The sequence below is a fragment of the Fukomys damarensis genome, unplaced genomic scaffold (assembly GCF_012274545.1).
Source record: "Fukomys damarensis isolate Sample0158 unplaced genomic scaffold, DMR_v1.0_HiC HiC_scaffold_26, whole genome shotgun sequence".
NCBI lineage: Eukaryota > Metazoa > Chordata > Mammalia > Rodentia > Bathyergidae > Fukomys > Fukomys damarensis.
In genome coordinates this window covers 3302930-3317295 of record NW_022900938.1, presented here as the reverse complement: position 1 = coordinate 3317295, position 14366 = coordinate 3302930, and the positions used below count along the sequence as shown (strand labels likewise).

Sequence of the window (14366 nt, the reverse complement as noted above, 5' to 3'; positions counted from 1 at the left end):
AACAGACAAGCAAACCAAGTTGCTGGACAGTACAAAGATTAACTAGTGCAGCAAATCCATTGAATGGTCTTGTTCTAACTCCATAATAAATGAATAAGTCAAGCAGCTGTTCACTGCCTAAAGTACCAAAACATACTATGGTGCCCTTTTAGTAGTGATAAACAGAAATCCCCTGAGCTATTTACTGGAGAATCATAGCAGATTTTAGGCAATTTGGAGACAGAAAATACATTTACCAAAGAGGCAGACACTGGTGAACAGTTAAGTGAGGTGAACATGGTCTGGTGGCCGTGGCTAAAAATGAGTCTAAAAATAACACATTTAGGGAAAAGCACTAAGCAACCGAGACTCAGAAACAAGCCTTCTGGTTTCTTTCTGTAGAAAGCGACGCTGCAAACATTATTTCTAAGAGATGTAACTGGAGCACACAGAATGTATAGTTTTAAAAGTCATTTCTTAAAAAACTGATCTCTTATGAAACAGAGGGGTGGGTGGGGAGACTAGATACTGATTTAGGGGTCAGTTCCGGTGAGCATGACTTCATTTCCATCTTTCTAGCAGGGAAAAAATGAGGAACAGCCAAGCACAGCTCCATGGAGATAACGGCAGATGCTGGCTCCCTGCTCCGCTCCGAGGGCCCTGGACTCTGCTGCTCAAAGGGAAAATCATGGCTTCCCGGAGATCCTGCTTTAAATGCCCCCAGGCGAGCAAGATTTCCATTCACTTCTAGAACAATACACTGCAGTATTTCATGCTACTTTGACACTTGCAGCTCCCTTATTTTCAGAGTTTTGGTAATGGAAAAGTCATTATTGCTCATTAGCAATTTGCCTACTTTTGTCTTCTGGGTACAAGATCCCAGTAATGAATGTAACTGTACTATCTACCTAGAATGTACCAATAAATTCAATTTAAAATTAAAAAAAAAAGAAATTTGTCTTCTGTAAACAAAAAGAGGAGGAGGGAAACATTGTACCAAGAATTAAAAAAAACAAACAAAAATTAGTATTGGTGGTCTTGCATTTTTTGATGAAATTAATACCAGTTCTCTAAGACTTTTGAACAAGCTCTCATTTGTGAAGGACCCAGTGTGAGTTTTAAGTAAATCCGGGATATTATAAGAGGAAGATTAAGGACCTTTACAGCTAGATGAAAAATGTCACAAGAGAGTGTAGGTATTTGACCCAGCCGGGAGAGGACACTGTTTTAAAAATGATCTCACCAGTTGCCAGGGTGACAATGGAACCTATTATAAAATGTCTAATAATTCTGCCCTAATGAAACCAATTTCTTTCCTGTCTCTTCCTCCAGTGGAAAACGCACCTGAGCTGGTGATTTTATTTTCCTGCCGGCACAGCACTGCACTGGCAGCCTTGCCCTGCAGGTTGCTGGGACCATGAAAGATTTTCAGTGTTTGCGGGGCGACTCCTGGGTGTCTCTGTGCACAGGGTCCACACATGCCAGCTCCCCTCTCACAGAAGCGTGGGCTGTGGTGTCTTCTGAGCTCTCAACTGGCTATGATAGGCTGGGCCAGAGCCTGAGAGCAGAGGAAACCTTCGCAGAGGAAATGCTGGGTTTGTCCCCAGGGCTTCCAGCTGGCCCGGGGTCGAGGGTGCGTCTACTTTTTTAAAAAAAATCCTAAATCAGATACACAGCAATGAAAACAGAGGACAAACAGTGAATGTTTCCTCATATTTCTTTCATTCCAATAAATATAAACACATTTACATCAAAAGTATACGGACATCTTCTCTAGTTTGGCAAAAAAATAAATGGTGGTCAAAACCTTATCAGTGAGAAACGTCCAGCTGTCAGCTGGAAACCTGTGTCCTAAGAAAAATAAAATACGACAGAGACTGGTACTCAGAAAGGATCACAGTGGAACCCCATAGAAAAACCGCTTCAGTTCTTACTTGCAGTCTCAAGGCAAACGTGTGCAGCCTCCGTTTTAGACTGAAGCATTTTGGTCCTTGCGCACAGCTGGCCGAGGGGCCACACGCACACGAAGAGACAGACACTTAGTGCTCGTGCAGACGTGCAGACGTGTTCAGTCTCATTCTTCTTTTTGTACAGCTGCTGCAGATGTGGAACAGGGTCCGTTTGACCTAGAAGCTTTGGCAGAGGGAGCAGACACAGCATCACTACGCTGCCTTCCATCAGCATGCAACGAGCAATTGGCTTTCACTCCCGTGTGCCCGCGTCCGCCCTCTGGGTTCCCTTCCGCAGTCTCACTCACGCCCTGGGCGCGACCTCGGCAGGAAAGCTCACTGAACGCTTCCCTAGCGACGGACAGTGCTGATGAGTCAGCTGCTTTAGAGAAGTATTTTGATTTAAGAACAAATTGACAAAGCGTAGTTCTGTATGAAACCTGCGTATCATCTCAAAGTTGCGGTGCAACGTGATTTTTTCACCTGGAATGTTACTAGGGCAATTTGGATTTAATCACTCGGGCGAGAATTAGTCACAGGCTTGCTAGGGGAGCCCTGGGCGCCACATCTGTGTTAAACAACAAAAGCAAGTTCAGTCTTCCCATTCCTCTGGAAACTAAGATCCTCAGAAAGAAGTTCTGGGTATTTAAGCGCTTACTGCAGACAGGAGAGGAAGAGCTGGACTCCCTTGAAAAGATGGTTAGCAGGCGTTATTTCTGAAAATGAACGCCTTTACCTTTGGCTTCTAGTGAGGAAGTAAACATCAAAGCGAGAAGAGGTCGCAGGCATTTCCTGTCCTCGGCTGCCCTCCCCTCCCCAGGACACAAGGTGACAGAGATGCTTTCCTTCTCGTGAACAGCCGCCTCTCTCTTGCATTATCCCCAAAGAAAAAGAATGAAATACATGTTCTGTCCCTTACTTAACTGAGAGGTAGACTTTCACAGAAGTACCTTAGAGCTAAGGATAACACGAAACCAAACCCAACCAGGGCCCCTTGCACCAGTGTCCCCCCAGGACGGCCGCTGTCCCTCCTCCTCTGGCTTCCCAAAGCGCGGCCCCGTCATAATACTTGAATGTGGCGGAAACCGGAAGTCAAGCTTCTTCCCTTCCTCCAACACGTGCGATCGGGGAACGCTTGTACAGTCCCAGGTCAAAAGGTTTCGGAATCAGAGTCATTCTCATTGTACCCGTCCTCCGAGCCTACGTTGTTACTGCAAAGGCTAACCATGCTACCCAGGTTGGAGAGGGTCGTCCTGCTCAAATTGTCTTTTTTAAAACAAACGAAGTTGACAGCCGTCATTGCACTGGACGGAGAAAAAGGCATCATGGTAGCCAGAATGAGGGCCAGGCAGTCAGCCACGTCTTTGTTAGGAGCGCAAGCCAGGGCCGGGGTATGACCTGGGCGTAAATGCAGACAAGGCAGCGGTTAGTCTGGGTCTGGTGCATCCACGACCTCGCGGGGAGATGCGTGTGGAGTTAGAGTTCATGCTGGGTGCGGGAGGAGGGGTTACTCATGCTGGGGCTGAGTCCGAGGGACGGGGAGGGGAGGCAGTTACGGAGTTGGCTTTATTTTGCTGTGCGTTCAGCTCATACAACCACAGCAAGCACAATGTTATCTGGAGTGAGGCGGAATTCCAGCCTTGATCTGGAGGACGCAAACATGAGGAGGTGGGGGGACACAATTCCACGACAACAGGAGCAGCACGACAGGGAGGACATTTCCACGGGGGAGGGGCGCTGGCGGGACGCACACCATGAGCCTGGGCCCCGGCGAAGGGACCTCATTCTGAGAACAATGGCTTCCCACGGTAGGGACCGTGTCAGGTTGGAGAAGACGGTGAAAGCTAGGTGGCCGTCCAAGTGGCTTTACATAAAGTCTACACCAGTGATCTGGATTTTGAAAAATGGAATCATTTGAACGAATCAGACAGGAGGGCACTATTTGCTTGTGATTAAAGATTTACGATCATTTAAAAGACATGTAACAGATTTTTTTTTTTAAGAAGCCACTTCACTAATCAAAGTCCCGAATCTGAGGCAGAACTGTGGGAGCCTGGCTGCGCTTGGTGGGCCGGAGTTTGTCGCTGTGCAGCACCCAGACGCGATGGTCCAGTCCAGATGAGAAAATTGCCTCAATGCATTAAATGGGATCCCAGGGAAGCGCAATCCTTTCATTAGTTCCTCGTCCACTTTCCTCTGTTGGCCCAAGTGCCCACTACAAAACGAAGGGCGTTTGCTCGGGGTCACTCAGAGGAGCTGCCCTTGTACAAGGTAACGAAACCTGATGCCCGCCCCCTCGGCCCTTAGAAGCCTCTGTATTCCTCTTTCCGGTACGAAAACAAATAAGAATGGGCCGGTTAGCTCCCATCGCATTCCACAGAGGGCAGTGATGACAGAGAGACTACCTCATTGCCACACAGTGCTGTCCTTGATGCAGCTAAGCCCTGACGGGAGGCCACGTCCCCGGCCCCAGGACTCTGGCTCCTGACATTGCTAGGGGCTGAACAAACCTCAGAGGTCCCAGATTTATACTGGAGGAAAGCAAAACCCATTGTTTCTGATCTCTGGTCATTCTGGAGAAACACGGCCTTCTGCACACCAACCCGCAGGTGGTAGTGGGGATAAGAGGGCAAGGGAAGGTGAGGTGGAGATGGAGTAGCGGGGGCTTTCTGCGTTTCCTAGATGAGTCGGTGGGGATGGGCAGGGCACATGCTAGGATACACGGGGCTGCAGAACCAAAACTAAGTTAGCTATCAATGCCAGTGTGGCCGCTTACTTCTGAGAAATAGGCATGAGCTGCTAATTCCAATACCTGTAATAAACAGGTGAGTTACATTAATACATTATAACGCTTCAGTTAAATGCCGTATTTCAAAAATTACTTAATTCACAAATATCCAGAAGTTCCTCTAACGCTCGCTGAGTGGAAGAGGAATTGTACTTAAAGTGGTAGTTTAGTACAACTCTTGAATGTGTTAGCTTTCAGATGTCTTAGAAAACAGAGCAGAAAGCTTCCGACAAGAATTAGCTGGTTTAGAAAAGGAATGTTCTATAGATCAGGGGGAGCCTTAAAGTCTAGATGTTCATTAAAAATATTTTACTCATGTTCCCCAAATTTCCACGCTAGGAATAGGAATTCTGATCAGTCCTGAAAAAGGAGGTTTGATCTCAGAATGAACTGGAAAATACAGTGGGAGCTCTAAGCGTCAACCGGGCCCTTGAGCATGCAGCAGGGACCTTTGCAAGCCCCACCTCTTCAGCGTACGGGGAGGGCGCTCAGAGCGCCCGAGATGTTTCTCCACCAAGCCGAAGAGCTGGGGATGCTGCTGACGCGGCATGAAGGATGGATGGCAGTGGTGAGCGACAGGAGACAGTGTGACCCATGACAGGACAGACAGGACACGGTCGCCTCGCCTGACTTCTTACGTGGCACTTCCCAGGGGCCGGGTCTCACTGCTCTTTTTATTGGCTCCTAGCTGTCCCGCTGCCCTCTGGCAGCAACCAGCACAGGGAAGGTGCTTATGGCCACAGCGGGTGTTTTCCACTTACCATTTTCGTCCACCGCGAGTACACAGGCCCCTTTGGCCAGCAGCTCCTCCACTACCACCTTCAGGCCATTGCGCGCAGCAATGTGGAGGGGTCTGAAAAGCAACACAGAGAGTCAGCGGGGACACGGACTGGAGAGTGCTTCAGTCCGCCTGGAACTGCCCCCCAAAGGCCATGTGTGCGAGGGGCGGTCTCAGGGAGCAGTTACTGGGAGGTGGGGGGACGGGCGTGACCCTGGAAGGGGATGGCGGGACAGCCCTTCCTCCTGATCTCCTTTGTGTTGGCCACAAGTGCACAGCCTTGCTCCGCCCCACCACACTCCCCGCCGTGCTGTGCTGCCTTTCTGACCATGGACTACCGTCTCTGAACCCATGAGCTGAAGCAAACCTGCTCTCTCCCTAGGGCGACTATCTCAGGTATTTGACACAGGAGTGGAAAGCAATAAAGCAAAAGCGGGACACTTCGGTCAGCCTGTGTCATTAAAAGGAGGGTGTGCTTAAGAATCCACAGATGTTACATGGGTATTTGCTTTTTAAAGAAAATATGTGTTGCCCAGATCTTTCCTGGGTGCTAATGATCCGACTGTTCTTGTGTACTGGGCTTGGATTCCTCTGCAAGAATTAAAATATTCTACACGTCATATAATTTCAAATGTTGCTTAGTAGGAAGACAGCGGGAAAATTCAAACTTCGGTGTGTTTTGCAGAAGGCTCTTTCTACTTGAGCCTTTGAGTTACTGTCTCACACGGTCCATCAGTATGACTGGTGTTAATAAACACCCTCCCATCTTGTCACAATTAGTAAATGCACCCAGGGTTTTACGGAATGTGTGGTGCCTTAGAGAAGAATGCCAAACAACAGCACATTGTGCTATAAACTGCTTCATCATATTGACCAAGAAGTTGTAATATTCCTTTGCCTATAAGTAGTGCACAAATAATTTCCTAAAATGGAAAAGGAAGCAAGTTGTGGACATGTCACATTGAGGGTTACGATGAATTGCATTAACATATACCTAAGGCAAACAGCTTCAGAAACTCTTCAAATGTACTCTGGGAACCTGATGTAGAAAAGTGGTGTTTTTCATTCAGAGTACCTAATGCGGAAACATAACACAAGTACTTTCCCCAAACCCATCAGTCTATAGGCCCCTAAGATCGTTCCAGCAGCTCACTTGATTTATAATGCTACCACAGAAATATCAACAGTGGAAAGCAAAGAACAAAATCCTGTGGAGGCCTAGCAGAAGCAGGATTTTACTAAAACTCTGTCTGCTCATCCGCATTTGCAGGCAGGCAGCTGTGAATGTCACGAAGGTGAAGCTGAGTCGGTGTCCAGCCCCCATCACCCAGCGTGGACCCCACACTGGGGAAGACTCCTGAGTCTGCTGGGTAAACGCCCAGGGCTCTGGGCCAGAGGCAGACTTTAGTAGTCTCACTTACGTCTGCAGCGCATTGTTTTTGGCATTAATAAGGCTCTCATCTTGTATCTTGTCAAGTATCAACAAGGCACATTTTTCATGACCCTAATAAAGAAAAAGAAAGATAAGAAACATGAGATGGAAACACAGAAAAGTTCCCGGGTAATTACTTCCTTATACCTGAAACTGAAAATAAATTTGCTCTGTCTAACAATATTTTTCGAGGCTATTTTGTGCATGTTTCCCCCCAAAAAAGTAAATGGGCCCCAGATATTCTTAAGAGTCTAAATAAGGCCTATTAGGACTCGGTTAACATAAGTATGAATATTTCCCAGATAATTTTCAGAATTAACGTCCAGAGAGCTAAAGCAGATGGTAGTTTAGCTAGATTGGCTGGTAAATCGAGAGCAGCGTTCAGAGCACCCCTTACCTCATCCAGTGTTACTTTTTCACCATCCCCTGAGACCCCACCACCTCCTTCACTTATCGTTCAGTGATCTGGGTTCCCTCACACCCACCAACCCGCTCACTCACATCGCCGACCCCTCATGAGTGAGGAGGCCCTGACCAGGGAAGTTCTCTCTGCTCCTGCTTAGCCAGAGAAGGCATCTCTGGGCCTTATGACAAAGGTGCTGATAATCCAAAAAGTAAACTGTGGAAGCAGAGCTCCTCCCAGACTTGGGGCCTGGGGACCTTGCGGGGGCTCAGGCTTCCTGGGTGCTTGCTAATCCAGAGCAGAGCAAGCGCAGCGCCACCCGGTGGTTAGAAATGCTCGCTCCAGGCCCCCAGACCCCATCAGTCAGGATCTGTGAGTGTGTGAGTGTGTGTGTGTGTGTGTGTGTGTGTGTGTGTTTGTACTGGGGGTCAAACTTGGGTCCTTGCACTTGCAAGGCAGGCGGCAGAATCACTGAGCCAGATCCCTGGCTAGTATCTATATTTTAACCAAGTCCCCACAGATTCATCTGCACCATAGAGTCTGAAAAGCACTGCATTTATGTTCCCTGAAACACTCTGCCTGGAAGGGAACCTCATAAAACTGAGCACATCTGTGTGGTTTCCATGGGCTTCCCAGAGCACGAGGGGAGGAAACACCACCAGTGAACAAAGGCATGGCTGGGACTTGGGTCCTGCTGCGTCGAGGAGACACCTGATGTTTTAACTATACTGAAAAACCCAGCATCACTGGCTCCCACTGGCACTATGCAATACTGCCTCTGATAAAACCAGACATCCACACACTTATCTACGCACGCGTGGACACGCATAGATGTCTTTTATGGAAGCAGGACACAATCTATTTACCAACAACAAACCCAGCCACACTCTTTGCATACAACTGTGCAGCAGAAAAAAAGAGGGCAGGGGCAGAAACACACAAGGATATGTTGACCTGCTTTACAGCATGCTTTGCGGCTAGAACGATGCCTGGCTTTTAATGGAACAAAAGCAAAATGAGTGCAGCTGTTTCATTCCAGAAGCCACATAACTAAGGTCCTAGCCAAACCACAGCACCACCACTAGGAGGCAGACACAGGGGCAGCCTCAGGACAGAGGGCCTGTGGCAAGGACGTAAGTGACAGTGCCACGAGACGTGTGTCCTCTCACCCGCCGTGACAGAGCATCTTCGCCTCACCAACCTGCCGACTGCCCTCTCCCTCTCCCCCTTCGACTGATTCCACGTACAGTTGACGATGTGCACCTTCTGGGAGAACCACACTAGACTTCCAGCAGAGAGAAGTTATCACGTGAGCAAGTGCTCCGTAACACACGTTAAATTTGTGTACCTACTTTACTACTGGCCAGATGTAAAGGTGTATTCAAGTCCTTATCCTTCACAGTCAGATCAGCCTGGGCGCTGTTCACCAAAATATCTACAGGAAAAGAAGAGACAGAGACTGAGATGAACGGCGCATCTGATCACACGCATTTTGAAGAGGTTACTCTCAAAACAACATTTCAATCAGGACAGCTGAGAATTGTATTTCATGCTTTTAAAGAAAAAAAGAGCAATCTGTTGGCCTCTGTTCCACCCAGAGCCAAGGCTGACAGGCATTTAAGTGTCCTTGCAGTTCCTCTCTTTCCAATCAAACTGATTTGGTTTCTAAAGTGGAGACATTTCACTGCAGGGCGAGAACTGCCCCCATCCAAGTCCCTGGGACAGGAGGTGACCGAGGGAGCAGTCAGGTGGCCTCAGTCAGGCTGCCTGTGGCCTTTTCCATGTGTGGGGCCTCCAAGACCCTGCTTTGATTTCCCCAGGACCAGCACGTACCCACGGCGCCCTCCTGCCCGTTCTCTGCGGCCATCATCAGCGCCGTCTTCCCCAAACTGTCTGCGGCGTTCACCTGAGCGTCGTGTTGCAAGAGGAGCTGCAGGCAGTCCACGTGGTCCCCGAACGCTGCCGCGTGGAGGGGCGTCCTGGAGATTTTAAACAAGCCGGGTTTGGTTTCCTCCCTGTAATCACTGCCCTAGAAACGCGTGTGTGGAATGTCTCTGTTTACAGAAGCGATGGTCAAGACCCCTTGAAAAGCCGTCCAGGGCGTTCACTGAAGGGTCCCCGACGTGAAGGGAACACTTCAGAGTGGGGGTCTAGGTAGCCCTGACAGTGACATCGGTGCCGCTGCTGACTTCGCTCATCTTTGAGATGGAGACTTTCAAAATTAAGTCTTAAATGTGTAGGTAACTGGTTGTTTAACTAAAGATGTAAAAAGCCACATAACCTAATATGCATGGGTGACTTCTTTGAGAGGATGACTTGGCATAATTTATCAAAAAACAAAACAAAACACAAAAAACCATTTGCTTTTTAATCAAGTAATTCCACTCCCAGGACTTCATCTCCCAGATACACTTGGTCATGTGCACAGGTTCACAGATGAGAACATTCACTGGGCTCCTCCTTCAAATAGCAAAATATTGGAAGCAGCCTAATTTTTCTTCAATGGAAAGCAGGCTGAGCATCTCCATTCAATGCGATAGTATGTGCTTCAAAAAGAGTGGGGTAAATATGTATGTTCTGGCATGAAAATACTTCCAAGATACACTAAGAGTAGAATATCATCGCAGAACGGCTCATTTGCATAAAAAGAATGCATATGCATCTGTTTATAGATACATACAGAAAGCCTCTAGGGGGAAATACCATTCGGAGAGAACAGAGCACAGTGCTGTCTCTATGGGAAAGATTGGGTATTTTCAGCAAAGGGGAGTTAAAAAAATTATATACCCTTTACAATATCTAACTAAAACATCACACTTATGGAAAAGACAGATGTTTGGCTACTGTGCAAGTGCAGAGCGAGGCGCAGGCCTCACCAAGACTGCAGCCTGCACCAGGGCCCCTTACCTGCCTCTGTCGTCCCTGCAGCTGACGATGCTGGAATCCATGGCCCCCAGCAGCATGGATGCACAATTCTCATGGTCGTTTATTCTACAGAGGCAATAGATTTTCACGTGACGATCTCATTCTTTGCCATACACTCCCTGTTTCAGTTTTCTGAGCTTGTATGTCCCCTCCTACTGTGTCTTCCTTTCCCTCTTCCAATTAAAAAGATGCCACATACATAATGATCTAATGAAGTTTTAGAAAATCGGGTGCAAACACCCGTGGTATGTGGGTCGGTAGCACCTCTCCCGGGACTGCTGTACTGGGGTAGGGGTTCACTGCATACAAACATGAGACACTGCCAGGTGCACTGGGGACCCAGGTCGCAAAGGCATGTGTTCCTCACCTCTTTTATTAGTCTATTTTGCGCTTCTGAGGACTGCCCAGTAAAGTGGCCAGCATCCCAGGAAGCCCAAAGGCCATGCACAGACGAGTCGCCTTGGGTCTGGGCACCAGGCTGGCTGTGGAAGCCTGGACGACATCACTGTACCCTCTGAACACTGCCTCACCCCGGCGGACCGGAGGAAAAGTCAGGCCTCCCGAAGGCAAGACGTGTAGGGCCCCGGCACCGGAATGTGATGAATGTGGAAGGGCAAACGTCTTTCTAGCCCACACTGGCCGACTGCTGGCAGCCCTGGTTTCTTTTCAGAATTTGGCTGACAGCAGGGTCGACCCCCGCAGCCCCGCACATCCTGGGAAATTCGCCCCCAACGCTCTCCCAGCAGCTCTGCTGGGGGGCCTGTGAGTCCCAGGGAACTGCGCAACCCCAGAGCACACCCGGCTCGCAGGGCCGTTTGTCTCCAGCGCCACAGAGGAACCCTGTAGCCTTGGCCATCACGCAAAGCCTCTCGCTGAGCCTGGCGCTCCTACTCACACTGCACAGTGAAGGGGCGTGAAGGGGTTCCCCGCGAACGTGCGGAAACATTTCTGCTCCAGCAGTACCTCTATGCAGTTTTCATTGCCTGCGGAGAATCAACGGAACTTAGGGATTTTGCAAGAAAGAAACTTCGTTCCACATAGTCTGGTTTTGCATTTTCGTTCAGTATTGAATTCTAGCTTAGGATCTTGCCTGGACTGGCTGAATATCTGTTCTCTGTGAAACGGTAAATAAAACGTCCAGATGTTATTGACCAGGCTCGGAGGCTCTCGGAGGAGCGAGGGAAGGGGAAAAGGCCCTTCCCTGGCGAGTCCAGTGCTCCCATGGCCCAGATGGAGAGAGGCACCCGGGGCGCGGCGCTCGGAAGTGCAGCTGTCACTGCGCGAACTCACCCTCGGAGTTCACAGTCCACAGGACGGGGCAGTGCACCTCAAAAGGCTCTGACTGCAGACTGTTAGGTTTTCAACAAAGCCCAGCACACAGCAGGTGCCCAATAAGTGCTCTCAGGAAGTAGATGGATTAACATGAGGAGTTATTTCTAACGAAAGGACAGCTGGCTTCTAAACTGACTGATTTAAGTCGCTTGAAGATCTCTGCTCTGTCAACTTGGGACATGGCCCGAGGCCGCTCGCCTGGGGCCTCTGAGCTGCAGTTTCCCATCTGTACCCGCAGGAGCCCTGGCCTAGTAACAGGCCATGCGAGCTGTCACTGTACAGGTCCTAAGGCACAGCAGAGAAGCACCGTCCACCTAGACGGCAGGAAGACACCACTGCTTGGCATTGGAATACACACTGGTGTCCTGGTCCCTCTTCAGGGGCAAACTCAGAGCTCATTTAATGAAAGTTCCCTTGTCATCTGCCTCAGAATACCGAAGACTGGACAGTTTAAAATACTACAATACAAATAAAACTCTTCTTTGGAGAGAAGAGTTGTAATAGCTTTCAGGAGGACAGAAGCCTGGAAGGAAAGAGTAGGAGCAGCCCCAGCAGGCAGGCGACAGGGTCTCCAGCCACACTCAGCAGCCCACACCCCGTACCCCTGTTACGCGAAGCCCCTGAGGGACCTGGCTCAGGGCAGGTTCTGCAGCACCTTTCCGCAGGGGGACCTGCACCTGGTCTGCGCATGCAGGACTGAGAAGTGTTTCAAAGGTGCAGTGAAGGGGTTCCGAGGAGACGGAGGGGGGACCTGGGGGCTGGAGGAGGCTGCGGGGCAGATGAACCGCTTGGGACACCAGTTGGGACAGGGATGCCCCCCTGCTGTCCCCAGAGCCCTGGGGACAGGGACCCCACCCGTGCCCGGGAGGAGGCAGCCGGCAAGGTCCGGGCTACCACGGTGGCTGCAGTCACAGCGCCCTTCCTCTCCCACAGCTTCTCCCGGCCAGGGAGCCGTGGCTTCACTTGCCCATTTTAGGTAAAGAAATCACAATCCTCCAGGGGTAGGGAGGGGGCAAGATCCAGTTGAATAAGTAGAAATTTCGGCTCCTCTTATTAAGACAGAATCAGTGAAAGAAGAGAATCGATGGAATTCAAGGTGAGGCCTTAAAACTCTCCCTAGAATTAGTATTCATTTTCTAAATTAAGATTGTTAATAGAACTAGAAGTGGAAGAATAAAATAATCGAAGCACAGTAAGACATGTATATGGAGAGATACACACATAATCTGAGGGTAAGAGGCCACAGCGCAGCCAGGAACGGAAACACCGGCAAAGCACACGAGATTCACAGTGCTAACACCAGGCCCTCCGGCCGACACATGAGAGAGACAGACAACTCAATAGGGGAAAAGGTGAGCAATGAGTAAAAGAGATAATTTCCACAGAAGCACCACAAATAGCCAAAACATATGCTACCAGATAGGGAAACGCAAGTTACAACCATGAGATACCTTTCGGTCCTTCAAACTGACAAAAAAAAAAAAAAAAAAAAGGTGGTATCCTTCTGGACTGGCAAACGTGAGAGAAGGTATCATCTTCTGTGCATGCTTGGTGGAGTAATGACGACACCCTTCTTGCAAAGTCATGCAGTATAACTTATTAAAATTAAAGGTATACAAGCCCTCTTACTCAGATGCTTACCTGACAGGTGTTTGGTATCAGAGTAGGGACACATACACATCACCACACTGTTTCTAACAGGAAGGAAGAAGCTAAGATACCACCTGAATGTCCACCAACGGGGATTCTGGATGAAGAAAACACCTGCTGGAATTACAGGCCTGGCCAGCGTGCAGGGCTAGAGGTTCTGATGTGGTTACACTTACTGATCAACCCCGGGAATCCAAGTGAAAGCCAGGCGCACAGTGCAGGGCACTGGCCTCAGGACTCACCGTGGTAGCAGGCCCAGTGCAGGGGCGTGTAGCCCTGGCTGTCCCGTAGGCAGCAGTCCTCCTCGGCCAGCGCCGCCTGCAGCAGCTCGCTCAGCCATGTGGCATGGCCACGGGCGGCGGCGTAGTGCAGGGGCGTCCTCCCCCGGAAGTCCCTGCAGAGCACGGACACCTCCTGCTCCAGCAGCATCTGCACACACTCCTCGTGTCCCGTCATGATCTGGGAGCGGGAGAGCACAGCGGACCTCAGAGGGGTCCCAGGACGGAGGTGCCTTGCGCCAGGGCTGGGGCAGGACAACCTGGGATACCCACAGTCTGAGGACGCCAGCACTATGGGGACACAGCTGGCTCTTCAGATGGCCTTGGTGGGACGGCGACACTGTGGAACCCGTGGGCATTGGGGTTGAGGGGCGGGAAAAGGCCTGGCCTCCCCACCCCAGTTACAGTCCTCTCGTTTCTTTGCTTCTACAAGGGCAGGGTGCTGCGAAGACTCCGTCCCATGAGGCTGGGTGCTGGTGGGGAGTCGTGCTGTGTGGACCTCAGGTGTGTCCCCAACAGACCTGGACAGTGCAGCCCAGGACGCCCAGGTTCCAAGGCCCAGTGGGGGCAGCAGGCCACTGTCCTGAGCCCGGTGCCAAGGCTTTTGTGCACGTGGGAGCTCGGCAGAAAAGGCATGGCAGAAACCCCAGGGGACAAGAACGCCTCAGCCCCTGTGCTACGTGAGGCTGTAGTGTAGAGGCCAAGGTGGGCACACGGCTGCGCGTGTCGGCCCAGCCCACAGCACGGCTCACAGGATCTGCCCGAGCAGTAGGAACTGCAGTTGGCACAGGAGCACGCAGAGCTCCTCTTGTCTTCACCCATCAGGGTGTTTATACCATCCCCAAGTAGCAA

General features: G+C 50.1%; 1 protein-coding gene across 1 annotated transcript in view; it reads right to left on the bottom strand.

Annotated features, from left to right (window-relative positions):
• Nucleotides 1-944: 944 nt before the first annotated feature.
• The window catches only part of Ankrd44 (ankyrin repeat domain 44), a 166059-nt gene continuing 152637 nt past the window's right edge, over nucleotides 945-14366 (bottom strand). Inside the window, exons 22-29 of the mRNA XM_010631961.3 lie at nucleotides 13479-13695; nucleotides 11150-11237; nucleotides 10237-10320; nucleotides 9163-9308; nucleotides 8682-8764; nucleotides 6916-6998; nucleotides 5478-5569; nucleotides 945-3326 (exon numbers count right to left, since the gene is read on the bottom strand). Of these exons, the coding sequence (XP_010630263.2) occupies nucleotides 3079-3326; nucleotides 5478-5569; nucleotides 6916-6998; nucleotides 8682-8764; nucleotides 9163-9308; nucleotides 10237-10320; nucleotides 11150-11237; nucleotides 13479-13695 (1041 nt within the window). The 3' untranslated portion in view covers nucleotides 945-3078. The remainder of the gene's footprint in view (nucleotides 3327-5477; nucleotides 5570-6915; nucleotides 6999-8681; nucleotides 8765-9162; nucleotides 9309-10236; nucleotides 10321-11149; nucleotides 11238-13478; nucleotides 13696-14366) is intronic.